Consider the following 18,877-nt stretch of genomic DNA (forward strand, 5'->3'; position numbering starts at 1 on the left):
CAGTCAGCCTTTTCGAGGTAGTCATAATGTATTGACAAATGGATGCAATAGGTCGGAATAGTGTGAGTGGTGGAGCAACTGAGCATGATAGTCCACGCTGTTGGCAAATGATAGCAAAGATGAAAGCTTCCAGCGCACTCGAGAACCAACTGGATTAACAAGTAATTCAGTGGAGAGATGGTGTGATTTCTCCATGAGAAATGGCCACTGAACCTTCAAAGAAAGTAAATTATGATCACTGTGTGGAAGAGTAGTGATGATGAGGCTGTCTATGTGTTGAAACATTTTGCTGTTCACGTAGATGTAATCAATGATACTTGAATTAGTTCCGCGGTGCCAGGTACTTTGCGGCGGGAGATCACCCGTAACAGCCCCATTTACCATATGAAAATTTGCGATACATCTTAAATGAAGACCACATAGATGTTGCTTGATTTGAACGGGCTTGGTTCCAGCAATAGAGATTGATGTCACCAAGGACAATTGTGTGAAAGATGTGAGGAGTTTGTGAGATCACGTCAAGAATAGAAGCTAGACCATCATAGAAAGCCTCATCAGAGTTCCTAGGTATCCTACCTGATAGGATGGGGTAAAGGTGTTACAGGGAAGGGGATACCGCGTCTCGCCATCTGGTGTCCCACTCCCCGAAGACCCCTTACCCAGGTGATCCTCCCGCACTACTCCATCCCCAGGAACTGGATCCAAAAATGATGACCGTGTCCTGGCCACCTGGATGACAGATCTCCGGGGACTAGTGAGTGAGACACCTTCTGTTTCTCACACATTACACCCAGACCCACAAGACTTAATTTGGTTTCTATATAAAAGAAAGAAGTGGAAACGTACAAGACTTCCTCAAGGGTACTGCGAATCACCTTCTATACTCAACAGAGTACTTCAAATGGACTTATAAAATTAGACAACAGGGTTATACAATACGTCGACGACATACTGATTTGCAGCAAGACGGAGACACAGTGTAGAGATGACTCTGTGCATAGGTTGACAGTACTAGGAGAGAAGGGGTACAAGATAGACAAGGCCAAATTACAATATTGCCAGAAAGAAGTGTTATATATTGGACAACTGATTGCACAAGACAGGAGAAAAGGGACACCAGAAAGACAAAAGCAATACGTAAAACATCCAAGCCCACAGCCATAAGACAAATGCAGCAGTTTCTAGGACTATGTAATTACTGCAGAGCATGGGCATTTGACTACAGCACTTACACTAGGCCCTTATTGAGTTCACTGAAGGAAGCACAAAGAGGGGTGGGTACATTACAATGGGCAACAGAGATGACTGAGGCATTTGACGAGCTGAAAGAAGCAATATGCAAAGCTCCAGTGTTAGGGATCTCAGACTATCAAAATGAATCTTTCTTATTCTCGCACTCCAGTGGAGTTATGACTGCAGTACTGACACAAAAAAAGAGCATTGGGCACAAACCTCTAGCATATTACAGTAACAAATTAGAACCAGTAATAAGAGGACATTATGCATGCAAACAGGCATTGGGTGCTGCCGCATTCGCAGTAGACAAATCAGTGAGTATTACCATGGGATGCAGCACCACTCTGTATGTGGAGCATGCTCGCTTCGCGATACTGTAAAGACCCATAAGCACATTGACAACACAAAGAGCATCAGGGTATGAGGTTTTACTGTCAAACCCAGCTCTCAAGATAGTGAGATGCAGACTTGTCAACCCAGCGACTTTCATCGTCGATTCCGTAAAGGAGGGCAACTATATACAAAACTGCTCAGCCAACGAAGACGAATTCAGTGACACCAGAAAAGTACAGGAGAACATACTTGAGTGGGGAGACATGCTTTATATTGACGGGTCATCAACTATTGACCAAACGACTGGGGAAAGGCATACTGGCACAGCAGTAGTGAGATTAAGAGAGGAGGGGACAAGCGAGGTGGTGACAAGCGCACATCTGCCCTCACAGCAAAGGAAAGGAAGGAAGTTTGTTTTTTATTTAAAGTGTGCGCCACACCCTGAGGTATCTGGGGGCAATACAAGGATATGCAGTTACTTAGTTACTTAGTTACATGGTATGTACACGTATGCAGAGGATATATACAGTAGAAAGCATAAACCCATGGATTTTCCAAGAAAATGAATTATGGAACCGACTAATATCAGGTGATTCCACTAGGTGGTCGCTGGCAATGGCAAACTTAATTGAGATAACCTTCAAACAGATAGGTGACAGACCTCCGCCCAGATAAATGGCCTCGCTAACGGGTTCTACACTCAGCGACAAAGGCAGAACATTGATGAAACCAGAAATGACACGAGGAACTTTAAATCTCGTCTTAAAATCACGAAAAGACGACAAGTGAGGCTCGAAATTCCAGTAAAGCACCAAAGATTTCGATAAATTTATCAGGGTTTCCCTGAACAAAAATAAATCGAAAAAAAAAAAAAAGAAAGCATAAAAGACATAAAGCATACAAGTAGTTGACTAGCCAGAGGCAATAATAAAATATACAATAGTATTTACTGTATACAGTAGTGTAACAGTTTTAGGTAGTTCAAGACCGGTATATGTATTCCGTGAAGAGGCAGGTGAGGCTAGTAGGGTTTATCATTGGTGATAATCCCGTTTTTCATATTCTTAAATTTGTGGAAGGGTTGGTCATCTCTGAGGGTCGTAGGTAGATTATTCCACAGTTGTGCAGCCAGTACTTTAAGTTTGTATCTAGGTACGTGTAGACATTAGGGGTATAACGGTATAACCGTATACAGTTATAGATACCGTGAACAGCTTAATTGAACTATAATAACCGTCACATTGTTTATACCGGTATACTGTTTTAGGGCCTGCAGCTATTAAGTGAGCTTTTCAATCTGATTTGGAAAGGCTGCAGTAAGCAAGTGCTGCACATTCTGGATCTTGAACTGTGGGATGTGGCTTTTGGCAGACAAGAGCATTGGAAAAGTTAGGCCACGTTAGTAAATGCAGCTTTGATGCTGTGACCGCTCTTTCTCTGTGATCAGTAGAGTCAGGTTAAAGATCAGCTGATTTGTAGTTTTCCCACCAATTTGAAAGATGGGGAACCACACATCCCAGAATTAAAAAAAAGGGGGGGGGGGTTAACTGGATGCCCTTCTGATGCATGTCCACAGAAAACGTAAGCTCTGTAGACTGTATGAACACTAGAATGTATGAACACTGTGCCCATCAGTGCTTTGTGCTAGTATATTACCTGCTCCCCCCCCCCACTGTTCTTCATGTAGATTTACACATTGGCACTAGAGTTGCTGCTTCGCTTGATCCTTCACCTGCCTTCTGCATATGGCACTGGACTCAGGCAGGGCAGATTCTACATTCAATTTGAAGTATCCAGAGAAATGGGGGTCAGATATTTCTCAGGTCTATGCTCGATTTGTGACACCACCCATGAAAGCATTCCGCCGTCTCAACTCACATGACCAGGGTCCTAATGTGCTCAGACCTGGGAAAAATGGTAATGATGGGGCTGTGGTGATGTGGTGATCTAGGCCATTTTTGTGCCGATATGTATTTTAACTTTGTCATTTTCAAAAAGTTTTTGTGCCACTATCTTTAAGAAGGTAAATGAACATGTATTGCAAGAATCAAGAAAGAAATCAACACTCAACACTCTCCTGTTAGGATTACATGGTCAGTGGTGACTCCAACATCAGACTTTTATAATACACCAGGCAGATGTTAAACAAGCTATAGTGATTTGTTCAATATGCAACCTTTCGGTGAGTGTGTGTTGGCTATGATATTTTGACAAAAGAAACACAATGACATGGGCTTTCAGACCTCACATGAGTGACTTTGCTCCCTTTAATGGGATGAAGCGTTAATCAAAACAAACTTTCATGACTGATTGCAGCGAGGGGTCATGGTGCCCATGCCACGTGGTTCCAAAATAATGCAGGTAGAGGCCGATTTTCAAAGCGATGACCTGTGACTGAGTAGCAAGGCCATTGCTCAAAAGGTGCATTTTAACACTTCCACTAGACACTCTTTAATTCAAGGCGATCGAGTGAGCTCCATGAAAGACCAAATCTGCAGCCGCCTTAGATTTCTGGAGTATCAGCTAAAAATTTGCAGAGACAAGTTTCAAAATGCTGACAATTTATGACCTTTAAGAAAATATTTGTTAAGATTAGTTAACTCCACCTGCTATACCGCGATAACCATGATATACCGTCATTTGGCAAGAAGGCTATCATGCCGTCATAAAACCAATACTGTGACACCCCTAGTAGACATCCTGTATTGGAGGACCTCGTTAGTGGGACATGATGGCTTTTGGATAACTTATCCATAAGGTACTGCAGGGCTAAATTATTAAGGCATTTATGCGTTCGGGTTGCTGTTTTGAGTTGGAATGCGTTCCTTGATAGAAAGCCAGTTGTTATCTTGTCTAATCGAGGAGATATGTTGTCTGCGAGGAATGCTAAGGGCTGATCGGAGGGCATTATTTTGTAAGATCTGTAATTTCTTGATGACTTGTTTGTTGGCACCTAAGTAAAGTGCATTACAGTAGTCGAGTTTTGAAAGCACTAGGGTTCTAGATAGAGTAATGCAGCTTTTTGTGGAGAGGAATGGTCTGCAGGAGCGGATAAGTTTACAGGTGTAAGCTGTTGCCGAAGCTGTTGCACTGACCTGTTTGCACATATTTAAGGAGGAGTCTAGATAAAAACCTAGCGTTTTTACTTCTCTAGCGACCTTGATAATGTCAGTCAATGTTAAAAGATCGGTATGGATCACCCAATTTGGTGATATTGATAGGGTTAGCTAGGAGGAGTCTTTCAGTTTTCTCATCATTCAGGCAGAGACCATGTGTGGCCATCCATGCCTGAATGATGAGGTAGATTCTATTAACAAGGGCTAGATCTTTGTCACAGTCGCCCGTCAAAGCTATGAGTATCTGAGTATCATCTGCATAATTAGTGTAGGTGACACCCAGATAGTCCAAATCGTCAAATAGAGGTTTTGTAAATACATTGTACATGGTCGGTGAAACACACGAGCCCTGTGGGACTCCGCATGATATGGGGATTGGGTCTGCTGCTGCCGATGTGGAGAAGACTCTCATGTACCTATTGTTTAAGAATGAGCTGATCTAGTCTGTGGCTTCTGGTGAGAAGTGTACTGCTGTGGAAAGATGTTTGCACAGACATTTATTGTCAAGCAGATCAAAGGCAGCTGACCGGTCCAGCAGAAGCAGGAGGGCTGAGCTACCTTTTGTCTTTTAGACTGTCAATTTGAATTTTTAGGTCAATCAAGGCTGCTTCAGTGCCATGTTGGGGTCTGAAGCCTGATTGATGGAGACCGAGTAACTTATTTATCTGTATTTGATTATAGGCTGCTTTATCTATAATCTTTAGCACGAATGGGACAGTGGTAATTGGTCTAAAGTTAATAGGTATACTAGGGTCCAAGGAGGGTTTTTTCAGGAGAGGGAGTACCCATGAATTTTTTAAGTTAATAGGTACATTACAGGTTTGGAAGGAGGCATTGATTAGAGAGGTGATGAAAGGGGCAAGTGTACTTGCTGCTTCCTTTCTTACAGAGGTTGGGCATGCATCCCCTTGGCAGTTAGATTGTTTAAGGGGGGGCTATGTTCTTTATTACTTCTTAGGTGGAGACTGGGGGAAATTTAAAGCGTTGGGGCAGATTAGAGAGGTTTGGATTTCGTTTCTGGAGTTGTCTTGCGGTGGTACGTGTAGTTTCTTGTCCCCAATTTTCTTTTGGAGCATTGTAATTTTATTGGCTAAGGCATCTAGAATTTTTGTAAACCAGATTTCGTCTTTAATACAGTCATCGGGGGGGTGGTGCCTCAAGTTCTATGAGAATGGTGAACAATTCTCTAGTACTAGAGGAAGCTTTGTCGATCCTCTCATTAAACGAATTGTGTTTAGCTGAGAGTATTTCTTCTTTATATTTGGCTGTGATTTTTAGTACAATGTTTTTATTTATGGCAGAGGGATTTTTTTTCCAGGTAGCTTCACATTTCCTTTTTTCTTTTCTTGAGTCTTTAAGTTTAGGGGTGAAAGTCAGACAAGTCACGTTTTACGGGACCTTACACTGTGGAGCTAGTGACTGAGCGAGCGGTGAAACTGGAAGGGAAGAATACCTGGAATCACCTGGGAGACATGAAACCCTACAAAGCGGTGGGCCTCCCCTAGCACCAACAACAAAAGGGCCAAAGATTTACAAGCAAAAGAAGAAATAAACTGCCTCGAACAATCACATCGCAGCAGAGGACACCTTATGATTACTTGTTCCAGAGAAGAAGAGATAGGGATAGGACTTCCTAAACATCTAGAGTGAGGGCACACTGTCCGTTTATTATTTTTCTTTCCACACACTGACGGCATTCATCGTGAAAGTGCGACTGTTATTATTGCATTGTTAGTATTGCATTGTTTCATGCTTCCCCTTGATCCTCATCCGGAATTTTTCTAAGGCCAATTTCTCCAATTTGTCAGGATATCAGACAGCGCAAGAAGGTGCCATCCTAATGTGTTTTTCCTTGTTTTCATAGCTTATTTGGTCCACGTCTCCCCACACCTACAGATGGCAAACCCATTGGTACTTTCAGTACTCCGTAACCCAAGAATAATAGTTGTGTGGGCAACGTTAATTTTCCTTGCAATGAACCAAAACCAAGTTTGCAGTGCTTGAATTAATATGATATGCTATGATATGGAATTTATAACAAGCCTATACACAAGTGTTTCAAGGCGCGATGAGGCAAAGGAGGGGAAACAGTGAGAAGACAGACAGAGATCCTACTAGGCCAGGCGTCATTCAGATTACGCAAGTGCATGGGTGGGGAGAAGGGAAAAGTTACTGGGGGAAGGGAGAGGGGAAAGTGCAGTACATGGGATAGAAGAAAAAAAAATATGATAAATAAAAGCGGCCAGATGGTGGCAAGTGCAAGATAAGAGCAGACATAAGTGCTGGTAGGGGGACTGTAGGGATACAGAAACAGTCCCTAGGTGGGGGGGTTGCCAGGGAGGCAGGACAGGTGTGCAAAAGGCAGGGCCTGGCCCCAAGTTCAGAAAGGGTTGCCAGGTAACGAGTGCAGTTTCAGCCTGGAATTTCAGCAGGGGAGAGAGGCAGAGAAGTCAGAAGCAAAAAGGAAGGTTTTGAGGTGTTTCCGGAACCGGAGATGGTTCTCCTCAAGTTTCAGGGAGGCAGGAAGGCTGTTCCAGAGGGAGGCCCCTGCCGAAGAGAGAGATTGACCACCAACTCGTTGCTTGGAGAAGCGACTGACCCTGAGGGATTTGGAGGCAGATGAGCGAAGAGCCCGAGAAGGAAGGTATTTGGGAAGAGAGAGTTGAAGGTATTGCGGCCTGCGGTATTGCGGCTGTATAATACTTATACAATAATGCTTGTTTTTGTGCATTTCAGGCAGGCAACTGATGGCTTCAAACTTCACAAGGATCCAAGAGGTGTAAGTGATGGAGGGCATTATTAAAAGAATGCTTATTGTGTCCTGTGACTTATTCTCATGTTGTATTTTCACCCTCCTCTTTTGGCGAGTGTCAAATGTTGCTAGTAATACTGCTGAATCCTCTACTAACACAACCTCAACTCCAGCAGGTGGAACGACGATGTCAGGTGGACAGGTAAGCACTGTAAGAACAATAGAGAGGGGTAGACACAGTGCTGATGCTAACATGGGGGGGCTGGATCCTCTATCTCACTGATGCTGCTCGGGAATCTAATAACATGTGGTACAAGCACATGACTGAAGTAGGTAAACAAACCACTGGGGAGAGCTGCTATGTCTCCAGAACGTTTGTATTAACTGAAATACCAGCAGCAAGAGCACAATGCATTATGTACCTGTCCATGTTTACAACCTGAGGAAGATTCCAAGTGAGAACAGCAACATTGAGATGGATGTCCAAGGCAACATTCCCCTATGAAGATATTCCTATAAAGACACTTGACATGATGAACAATTATTGGCAACTAGACAAGGCTATACAATACATAACTGACGGCCCACAGAAAGGGGGGACAAATAAGGGACCCAAGGAAATAGAAGAACCAGGATGATGGGAAAGACCACAGGTGCTTGTGCATGGACAGGTGTACACAGCGAAGGATGGAAGGAGGGCGTAGTAGGCAGCAAAACATGCACGCTCTTACAAGCTCCAGTAAACACAGTACAAGCAGAAAATGATAAATGCCTGAAAGAATGGGATGCAAGCACAAAGTTACTGATGTGGGTGGACAATGAAGCTGTACAATGCCCATAATACCATTGAAGAAACCAGCATTTTGTTTCCAGAATGATGGAGCAGTAAAGGTTGGAGAAAACCGAGTGCAAGAACACAGAAAAGCATCCAGCAATGAAGGTTGGGACGGCAGTATTAATGGATCAATATTGGGCATGCAGATCCAAGGCTTATGAGAAGCTGCCACCCAACTGGGGAGGAATATGTTCATTGGTACACATCAATACGCCAGCACTAGTAGTACCACAAAAGGACATCAAAACAGAAGACTTCTCAAAGATGGACAATGCATGAAGAAAGAAGAAGTCAGTAGGTGCGAGTAGAGTGAAAAGAGATATCTACTTCTCATCAGCATCAGAAGAATCACTGGAAAACGTACCACCAGAACGTAGATTGTTCAGTAGGACAGAGATATCCTTTGCGTCAGTTTTTACAGCTGTACAGACATACAGAAACACGAAATGGCTCCAGATTACGAGGTGGGAGCTGATGCAGACAAACAACTGCAAATGGCTCCAACACAATAAAAGAAGAACTCCAAGCAGTAAGCTTTTCCAGAACAGATATGTGCTAGACCTTCTCACAGCAATGGAAGGAGGAGTTTGCTCCAAGATCGCTGTACATTTGTGCCTGCAAACGATGAAGCAAATGGCACACTGACGGAAGCAGTGAGAAGATTGTCGAAAATGCACGCCAAAATGGAGGAGGAAGCCAAAGGAACAGGAAAAGCTGAAAGTTGGCTGTCTTATATATTCTCATGGATGCCAACATGGATGGAAGATGAACTAAATGTATTACTACTAGCACTAATATTGGTACTAGTAACTCTTGTGTGGTATAGATCTGCATCACGCAATGCCGCAATACAATATTGAAAACAATAGGGGTGAAAGTGATGGACATAAATACAAATGGTGAAGGTAAGATCGTAGAGGAAAGAAATAAAATAAGGACACAGGTAAGCGTGCCCATTGTTCCCAACCAAGATCACATTTGCTGATCTCGTGGACAACAAGAGGCACTAGTCGAAATGGGTATGGTGTAACCCAGAAGGAGACTGCAGTTTGACAACATAGAGTTTCGATGACCATGCAAATTACTATGGACATCTTGGAGGAATAATGAAGATATGGCTACCAAAAGCAACAGCAACCATGTTTGTTCGACCAGATATGGGACTGAAGAGAGGGTCCCTGGAATGCCCCTCTTGACCCCCATAAGCATGACCACCCAAAGAGCCAGAAATGCAAGATGCCAGTCACTGTTTGGCCAGCCCCCAGGAGGGCCAGTGACATCCACATATGCTAACAGATGTTCTCTCGGGCAACCATTCAAACCATATCCAGCTAACGTTCCTCCTGGATGCTGGTGCCTCATTGATCATGAATGGAGGTGCCTCACTGGACCTGATCAACTAAAGACAAATATCTAACTGTGCTGAGGTCATTAGAGATACCACAACATAATAACGTTAGCCATGAAGCAAACTCGCATCCCTGCACAAAGTTACATGGACTCACACGTGGACACACATGTGCACACACAAAGGACATGCTTACTCAGTTCTGTAGGTAGAGGACAGATAGATTCAACAATTGGGCTCCTAGTTGGGAGCCTATTCTACCCAGGAGGGTTGTTTAGGAAACAAAGATCACAGTTGAATAGGTCCAAAAATAGAATATGCTCAGAATATACTCCTATTCCTTATCACCCTCTGCATATATAAAGAAAAGAAACACTTTTTCATGCTCCTTTTTTTTAAACCAATCTTGTTTTTTATGTATTTAGAGTCGTGTAAGTCAACATAAAATAGACTTTTAAGAGATATGGCATCACACGGTACTTGACCGAAAATACAGACGAAGAATATTCACAACACATGAAGCCAAAACTTTTTTTGGCACAACTGCCAAATTGTGTGTTTAAGACCAGCTCGATCTCAATCGTGGTTTGTCAAATAAATCACATATTGTAGTATAAATATAAACAATTCAACATTGTAACATCACATAGAAATGTTAGAAAGACAAAAAATTCTGTTTGTGTTAGACAGTGTCACTGCACTGTGGTTGGGGGTAGTGCGTCTACACAGAGGTGTTGCAGCCGTTTAGGTGGGCTTGATGTGCCTCATCTTGTGCACGGCCTTCATCAGGACGAGAAGCTGTATGGTATGATGTCTGTGCTGCAGGCGAAGGGAGAGTATTATCAGGGGAGTATTCGAGCGTGTATTATTTAAAATGACTAAATCATACATTGTGTGGTTTGTATTAATCTTGCAAAAACACACACAGCTTACCTATGGCTAAATTAATTTCACAGGTGCTGTTATGGAGATCCAGTTGCCTCGAGGGCTGATCTTTATGTAATCCTGTCATATAAAAACAGAACAATGGGGATCACTGATTACTATGTGTCCCTAGGCTTGTAGCAATATACCGAAATGCACGCGATCAGTGCGTGAGAAAAAGGGTCTTACCTCTCAGTTGAGGTCAGTATCTAATACTGTAAGCCAGTTTCAGAGTTTGTTTCTTTTATTCTTTCTTTATTTTCTAGGCGGTCCCCGCTGGGGAAATCCTAAAGACGGGGACAGAGAGCCTCTAATTACTGCTAACGGTAAAAGAGATGCACTTTCTACAGACTATGCGAGGAGCGAGCGGGCTATGCAAAAAAGTACCTGTACGGCTGCAGAACTTGCACGCCGTCTGCCGCTCGAGTGAGTCTGTTCGCCTCGGGTTGCTGAGTCACTGCAAGGGCCTGGCTGCAAAGCATTGGTAACGCTGTTGCTAGGTCCCAGCGGGCATTTGTATTGGCGGCCATCTTGGGAGGGGATCCCAAGCCGCCGGGTGACGAAAAAAAAGGGATATCTGCTTGTCCGTCTGTCAAATTTGAAAAATATCCAATTTACGTTGTGATCCATGGATATGTGGATCTAAAAATATAATTTAGGACCCATTGTTGGCATGTTATAGCAACCAAATCGTGTTGGTGACATGTTCCGGATCGAGTGTAACAAAAACTGTTAAGTGGATCTAAAGATATAATGAAACGCCCACTATAATTAATAGGTTGCCGGGGCACCGCCTGTGTTGGATACCTTTAGGGGCATGGTCGTGCAAAGAAAGGGATGCTGTCCCAATTTGATATGGAATGAAGGCTAAAGGGACATGCTACGAGACTCGGGGGGGGGGGGGGTAGGGGCCCTCATATGCGTTATCCACCTAACATTTACATATGTATTGTGCATGTAAGTGGTATCACTGGATGACAGACTTGATTACATCCTACAGGATGTCAGAACAACATAATTACATATCATTGTGCATGCACAGTCCCAAAGCAACGGCACATGGTTGTACATCATAACACGTCAAAGGCATATTTACATATCTTTATACATATCGAGCAGTAGGGATGTACACATTTGTCCATGAAAAACCTTCAATAGTGATAGTTGGTTAAGCTAACTATTGTGATCTAATTTGCCGTTTTGATAACATTGACACGCTATGACAGTGTATACATGGAAGTTTGTGGAAAAAACATGAAAAAGCCTTTAGTCTTTTGCTCTTAGTTAATTTTACAGGAAAGATTTCCACTCGACAGATGTTTAGTCCAGCATGTACTGTGTTAAGTTAAGTTTATGAACCCAGCATTGTTCTAGCTGGGTTAGTGTTTTATTCAAGTCACCTCCATGCTTCGCTGGTTTTACTTTTTGAAGAACGAACCATCTGAGATCAATGTCTCTATGGTTCTTGTTGGCAAAATGCTCTACAAGGTGTTTGTCGGCTACTTTGTTCTTGATACAGGAGCGATGTTCTGAAATACGCATTTTGATAGCAAGTATTGTCTTCCCCACATAGATGATATCGCAGGGGAATTGTATTATATATTTATATATATATATATATAACACCCTTTGTGTTACAGTTGGTAAAGTCTTGCATTTTCCAGTTCACTTTGTGATGTTCGAAAGATTTTTTTTGTAAAGTCAGAGGGCAGGCGACACCATGGCCACATTTGTAGTGTCCACATATTGGAGGTAGATCCCATAGTGTTTCGGGTACTTTCGGAGGTGGCTCTATAAAGGTGTGTACCAATGCATCTTTTGGTTTCTTGTTCTTTTTAAAGGCAAAACACAGCACATTATTTAATGTGCCAGGGTGTTTAACAAGGTGCCAGTTCTTCTTGATGGTTTTCTGAATCAATTGGCTTAAAGATCCAAAAGTGGTGACGCAGACCAACCTCCCCAGGTCCTTTTTGGGTTTATTTTCTAGACAGATTTCCCTTGGTGTATGTCTAGCCCTCTTTTTAGCTTGGCTGATTGATTTTCGAGGGTAGCCTCTCTCCGTTCGTCGTTTTGTCAATCCATCTGCATGTTGCTGAAACTTGTCCAGGTCTGGCAGTTTCTGCGTATACGCAGAAATTGGCCATAGGGTAAATTATATTTCAAGCCCATGGGGTGATAACTTTGAAAGTGTAATATACTGTTGCGGTCGGTGGGTTTCCGAAATAACTCAGTCTTGAGTCGGTCGCCTGTCTTGTAGATATGGAGATCCAAGAAGTCTATTTGGTGATGGTTGCAGTATATTGTAAACTTAATGTGAGTATTTCTTGAGTTTATCCAGCTGTGGAAGTTTTGTAGTTAACTACAAAGTGACACTGGTGCATTACACCTTCAGCGCAAGACAGCGTCCATATCACATATTTAATGTTCAATTCACAATGCTCTTTACGACCCAACTGCCCAGTTTGGGTTTGACCATTAATATCCAACTGATTTAAAACTCCAATATAGTGTCAAGAAAACGCCTGACATGTTTCATCTCACAATTCATAAAGATGCAGTCATGGGACTTCTTTTGGGGAACAATGGTATGTGCAAGTGATTGTGCCAACACCTTTTCGTTGGGAATGTAGATCTGTTATAAAAACCAGTTCGTCTGATACAGCAAAGCTTACAAGAAAACCATAAATACCAATTATAATCTAGTCAGGTTTTTATTGCTGCTGGAATTCTTTCTGTATAAACCTATTTAAATCACAACACTGTGAAGATATTTATTCTCTTCACATAATGTTGTAAACAACACTAGCATATCGCAGAGCAAAATTCAAGATTATCTAATACATTAGAGGGCCAGTTTTAACAAACATAACCAATGCACATATGCTATGTCAAAAGGATGTAACTTTATTCTATGATCCAGGTGTAAGCAGCAACCATAGGTTTTAATCTTCTTCCGGCACCTCTCCAGATATTTATTTATATATCTCAAAAAAATAGGACATACAATATATTCCAACACTACCCTTCATAAGGGTGAGTTTTGTTCTCATTTTTTCAGAAATCGATGAAACACTGGTGCAGCTTGAGTACCGTATATTTTGCAGTGGGAACAACACAGCTTGGATCGAGTTGAATAGAACAGTGTCGTCTGGCAAGTTACAAGCCCTAGACAAGTCAGGTAAACCTAATGAATTGGTACTTTCCAATTTAGGGTAAACATTGTAGAGGATTTGTGTGAGAGGATGGCAAAAGGAAAATATAATGTTGCTGTGTGAATAAACACAAGATAAGTAACTGAGATAAACCAAAACTGACTGTGTGTAGCTGCTGATACTCAATCCCTACAAGAATCAGTCGAAGAGGTCATATTAATTTTGATATAAGCGCAGTCCTTGGCATAAAATCCAGTACTGTCGCACTGCCCATCACCAGCAAGCCAGACCCTTTTGCCTGCGAGAGCCTTGTCTATGGATATCTGTTTGAAATTCCAGGCCTGACTCATAGCAGGGAACAAGAACTGTCTGTCTCTGTAGTATGCAGTTTTAGCAAGGAACTCAAGTCGTACAAATGTGCAGAAACTTTCTATAATACTAAACGTTGAACCACTGAAAAACAGAGGACAAGAACAAAGTACATTTCCAGCAGGTACTTTTCCAAGAATGGGTAGCACAGACCACGAAAATGTGTCATGGTCGTGGACACAGCTACCCCTGGCCTTCAGGTTGGTGCCTTTGACTGCTCTAATAAACTTCACCAATGACTCCCCACAAACCCTCCTACATACGATTTAGTCACATTAAAACATTTGTATAATCTGTAGCAGGCAACTGTGAAAAACAATGTATTTTGGTTCCCTTAATAACCAATTGTCCGTCAGTACAGTGCTTTGAGATTCTATGGTGGTGGATAATTCTTCTAAGCTAAGAATGGTGTATGTAGTTAGGGTCATGCACATAGCTGTCGTTCAATTCCAAAGATGCCTCCGTGATCTCAATCTGTCATATATCTGGATTCTCAGAATGTATTAGTGAAATAGGGGAATGTGTGTCTTTCTTTGACAGAAATTGTTTCGAAAGGCATGGATTGTGGGAGAGGATCGGCAGGGAATGACAAAGCATCTTCTGTGTTGTCTGTCATTTCTGGTCTACGTTGTGTGCTGTAACAATGATCCATCATTACTTTCCATGTCTCACCCCCCCCCGACCTGCAACAGAAAAACAAAAAAGTTGTAAACAAACATAAATCCCCTACGTGGCCTGAAACATGAAAAAAGTACATTATTTCACTTTGACAAACACTTCAAACATAATGAACGGAACATTACAAGTGCAATGGATGATAAATATCAGTAATATTTCTATACCTGTGGTACATTTGTCGCATCCATCTCGACCGATCCAGTGGTACACTCCTTATACATAAAAACAGATGCAATAAACAATGTATACTAATTAAGGTAAGGGGCCAAAATGTCACCCTCACAATTACAGAAAATGCAGACTTTATTATAATTTTTTTTAGACTCCCTCTTACACCATATATATATTTGGGGGGGTATGTAATATAATGGTAATATAGGGGTGTGCGGGGGGGGGGCCTCCCCAGCATATGTATGTGGTGTAAGGGGGTTTAAAAAAAATTAACAAAGTCACATTTTCAGACGTCGTAATAATAGTGGTTGCAATTATCGCATACATCCCTAATTAGTACATTTAAGGTACTTTTATAAGAAGATTAAGCCATGATTAGTTAACTTCTACAAGTGTGATTTCCATCAAGTTATACAAGCACCAACGCAAGCGTAATTATATAGAAAAAGAAAAAACCTTTTACATTTTTTAATTTTTAATTTGTTTTACAAAAAATGATTTTGAAATGTCCCTGTTGAACTTCACTGGAATCACAGGGAATCGGCATTAGAGTCAGCAGTATACTTTCCTTAAAAAATAAAGATAATAAATTAGTGACACCAAAAATAAGCTGTTTTTTATGTTGAATTTATTAATTGAACTGTATGGGCCTCATCACGAGTTGGGCGGTAACGCCGGCGCTATTACCGTTGGTGCTATTAGCCCTACCGCATACCCCCCAGTGCTATTAGCGCTGGATCACGGTTTTGGCGGAACGGTTAGTGCCCATTCCCCATTGGGCCCATTCGGGAATTCCTCATTCCCTATTGGGCCCAATGGGGAAAATTCGTGCTGTTACTGCCGGCGGATTTCCCGCCGGCAGTAATGGCGCTGAAAATCGGCAAATTTGCCGCAGATTTCCCCCCAGCTCAGAGCTGGGGGGAAATCCACCAAGGCCATGATCTGGCGGACCCTTAAATGCAGTGGTAATAGCGCTACTGCCGCATTTAAGGGTTGCCGCCAGACTCGTGATGAGGCCCTATGTGTTCAACAATATACTCATACGTCCCGACCCCTTTCTTACATCCTTGTGGGCGTCCCCCCAACATGGGGACAGTATCAGAACCTTTGGCAGCAGAAAAAGGAGCTTCCCCTTCAAATTTAGTACAGCACGCAGGGGTGCAGCCCCTGGTGTAGGATTGCCCCCGAGACCCTGCCCTCAGTTCCTTTTTCTGCATGGACAGTGTCAGAATTTTTCAACTTTCTACATGCTGCCTGTTCTTTGTTTTTTTCCATCTAATTCACTTCCCTTTGGTGCCTTACCTCCCCCAGCGCATGTCGGCTGCTGGGGAGGCTTCAGAAGATGTACATTCTGCGATCGCTCGTTCCCAGCCTCTGACCCCCATGCGCTCTATCTTGAGTGCATGGGGCCCGACCATCGCTTTGACGCGTGCATGGCTTGCAGCGGTCTTGGTCACCAGGCCTTGAATAGTCTCTCCTGCTGGAGGGAGATCTTCCATTCTTTTCCAAGAGTGTGTTGCCAGGACCCCATGTCAAGACAATGTAGGCCCTTGGTTTAGCAAGGCTTCTCAGCACGGAGATTCCTTCCTGGGGGTATTCACTGGGAAGGGGACCTGGGATTCTGGTTCTGGCAGACATGAGACCGGCAAGGCTACCGGCTCCCGAGCCGAGGAGCTGAGGGCCTCTCCTGGCGGTCCACAGATATATAAATGTTCATATTGTAGCAAAATGATGATAAATAAGGAGCTACAATGTATTCTTGCAGAGGCTACTAGTTTGTCCTAAATGGAAGCCCGGCCATGCAGGAAGGAAGACTGTATTACCCCTTGTAAGGGAAGGACAGTTTTTGATGAGCCATGCCAGTATCGAGTGACCAAGTCCAGAGTATTTAAGCTGCCTGCCTGGCACCAGACTGGAGAAGCCAGGAACGGAAGAGGGACAGAATGCCATTCAGGAGCAGAGTCCTTTCCCCTTCCTCATTTCTGTACAGATATAACTTGTTATCCTTGCAAGATAAAAACTCTTGGCCTTAATTCCCTAGAGGGGTGAATTTTAATCTGGGGAGGACAATTTGCAAAAGCGGTCCTTCATTCAGTCCATGATTAGATCTAAATGTAATTAGTACTTCCACTTCCAAATTATTACTGCTTTGGGAGTCGATCATAAGATGAGGAATACGTGGGAGGACACAATCCCTTCGAAGAACAAGTTACTTACACCTGGTAATGTTCTTTCGACTGGATGTTCCTCCCACGTATTCCTCATCGCCTACCCCGCCGTACAATTTACGTGTTCTTACACTGTTTTCTGTGAGCCTACGGTCCATGGTACGCCTAGTAATTCCTCTTGAGGAAAAGAAAAAAACAGACCTGAAGCCAATTGGTGCTGCGCACGCTACTTATACTGATGTTGACAGTCGAACAGAGGCCCTGAAGGGACATCGACTCGACGAGACGGCACACAGCGGCCAGTGTCTGAAAAAAAATTCTGAAGCTGGAGATACATTTTCATAAGATGAGGAATACGTGGGAGGAACATCCAATCGAAAGAAAGTTATCAGGATAAGTAACTTGTTCTTCTGTTTCCTTCCTCTCCTCTTTGCTTATGTCGGTCACTCTATGAACTATTGCCATTTTTGAACAATTAGGTTCCAAATGTACCTGTGCTACTATGCTGTATTCTTATTTTCTTATGATTATTCCTTTGCAGGGGGCGGTGCTAGCAGCTGTTTCAAGCCACAAGTTTAACTCTTTCTATGGAGATCCTCCCGAAGAAATGCATGACTTCTCTGAAGACCCTACCTCCTCAGGTAGCTTTTTTGAATGCAAACTCTCGTTTATTTTTTCAGTTAAATATATTTTTGCTTGTCTCGCTTCTTTAGTTTTAAGTTGCATAACTTCCAGTAATAGTTTCAGGCAACTAAGGGTAACTATATTGCACATCAGAGATGTAATTCCCTATCAAGTTCAAAGTACTGTACTCCAGAAATATGATTTGCAGGTACTTCTGTCGACAGTCTCTTTGGCAAATGGTGGTTTTATTGTAAAATATCTATAGGATGTGCTGCTGTGTCATGCCGAAAGCTGTGAAATGAAGGCCTTATAATGTTACTAAGATTGAACGGGTTTAAAGGGTGGAAACAACCCAAGAGCTGGACTGTGTGAGCTCTAGATTTCTTATATCCACTCACACTCTCCAAATGTCTGGAAACGGGCCATTCCCTCTCTGGAATGTTAGGTTTATATGCAGAACTGATGATTTTGTCCAAGTGTGCAAAAGACTGAACGTTTTGTCATTACTATAATCCATGGAGCTCTGGGCCTACCACCTTTGTCTGATTTATACTGTATTTCCAGAGTGAGACAAATGTACAGTAAAATGCAGAGCTGCTTTTCCTGGTTTTGAGGTGCAATGTGTCTAGGCAGTTAGGCGCAGCAGAATTCTGACGGATATCTAAGCAGAGGAAAGCCTAAGGGGAAGTTGATGCATGCAGATGGTCACTGCTACCTGCAACTCCACTTTTGGAAATCTGTACGCTGTAGAAATGTTTACCTTATTATGACTAACTGGTGGTCTCTGTGAATATAACTGGAAGACTGGACCATATGATACTCAGGGTGCATTACTTGTGCACCTGGCTGTGATTGTTGCTATTGATTGGGGTGCTGCCTATTGGCTCTGTCTGGCACCTTTCCTACTAAGTTCCTGCAAGAATGAAACGTGTCAACGCACAGAATTTTTAAAGATGGCTTTTTTTTTGTTGATCAGTGTTTAGGCCAGCTTTGGTTGGCAATGCAGAGATTTTATACCAGGACTCTTCAGTTTGTCTGGCAGTGAGGCCCATGGGTACTGAGCGCAAATTGATGTGGCCTTACTTGGTAAACTGTGTGCCAGAAAAGAAATATTAATTCACTTTAAGCCATAAAATGTGTGAAAAACCTTTTATCACCAATTGACAGACTT

At 42.7% G+C, this 18,877-nt stretch overlaps 1 protein-coding gene across 10 annotated transcripts in view; it reads left to right on the forward strand.

Annotated features, from left to right (window-relative positions):
• CASK (calcium/calmodulin dependent serine protein kinase) overlaps positions 1 to 18,877 on the forward strand; it is a 2,777,982-nt gene that overhangs the window by 1,497,609 nt on the left and 1,261,496 nt on the right. For all 10 annotated transcript variants that reach the window (XM_069636511.1, XM_069636508.1, XM_069636509.1 and 7 more), the window contains exon 10: positions 17,624 to 17,723. In XM_069636511.1, coding sequence (XP_069492612.1) covers positions 17,624 to 17,723 — 100 coding nt within the window. The remainder of the gene's footprint in view (positions 1 to 17,623; positions 17,724 to 18,877) is intronic.

This window comes from Ambystoma mexicanum, chromosome 7p (genome assembly GCF_040938575.1).
Source record: "Ambystoma mexicanum isolate Mex_15411 chromosome 7p, UKY_AmexF1_1, whole genome shotgun sequence".
In the NCBI taxonomy this organism is placed as follows: Eukaryota; Metazoa; Chordata; class Amphibia; order Caudata; family Ambystomatidae; genus Ambystoma; species Ambystoma mexicanum.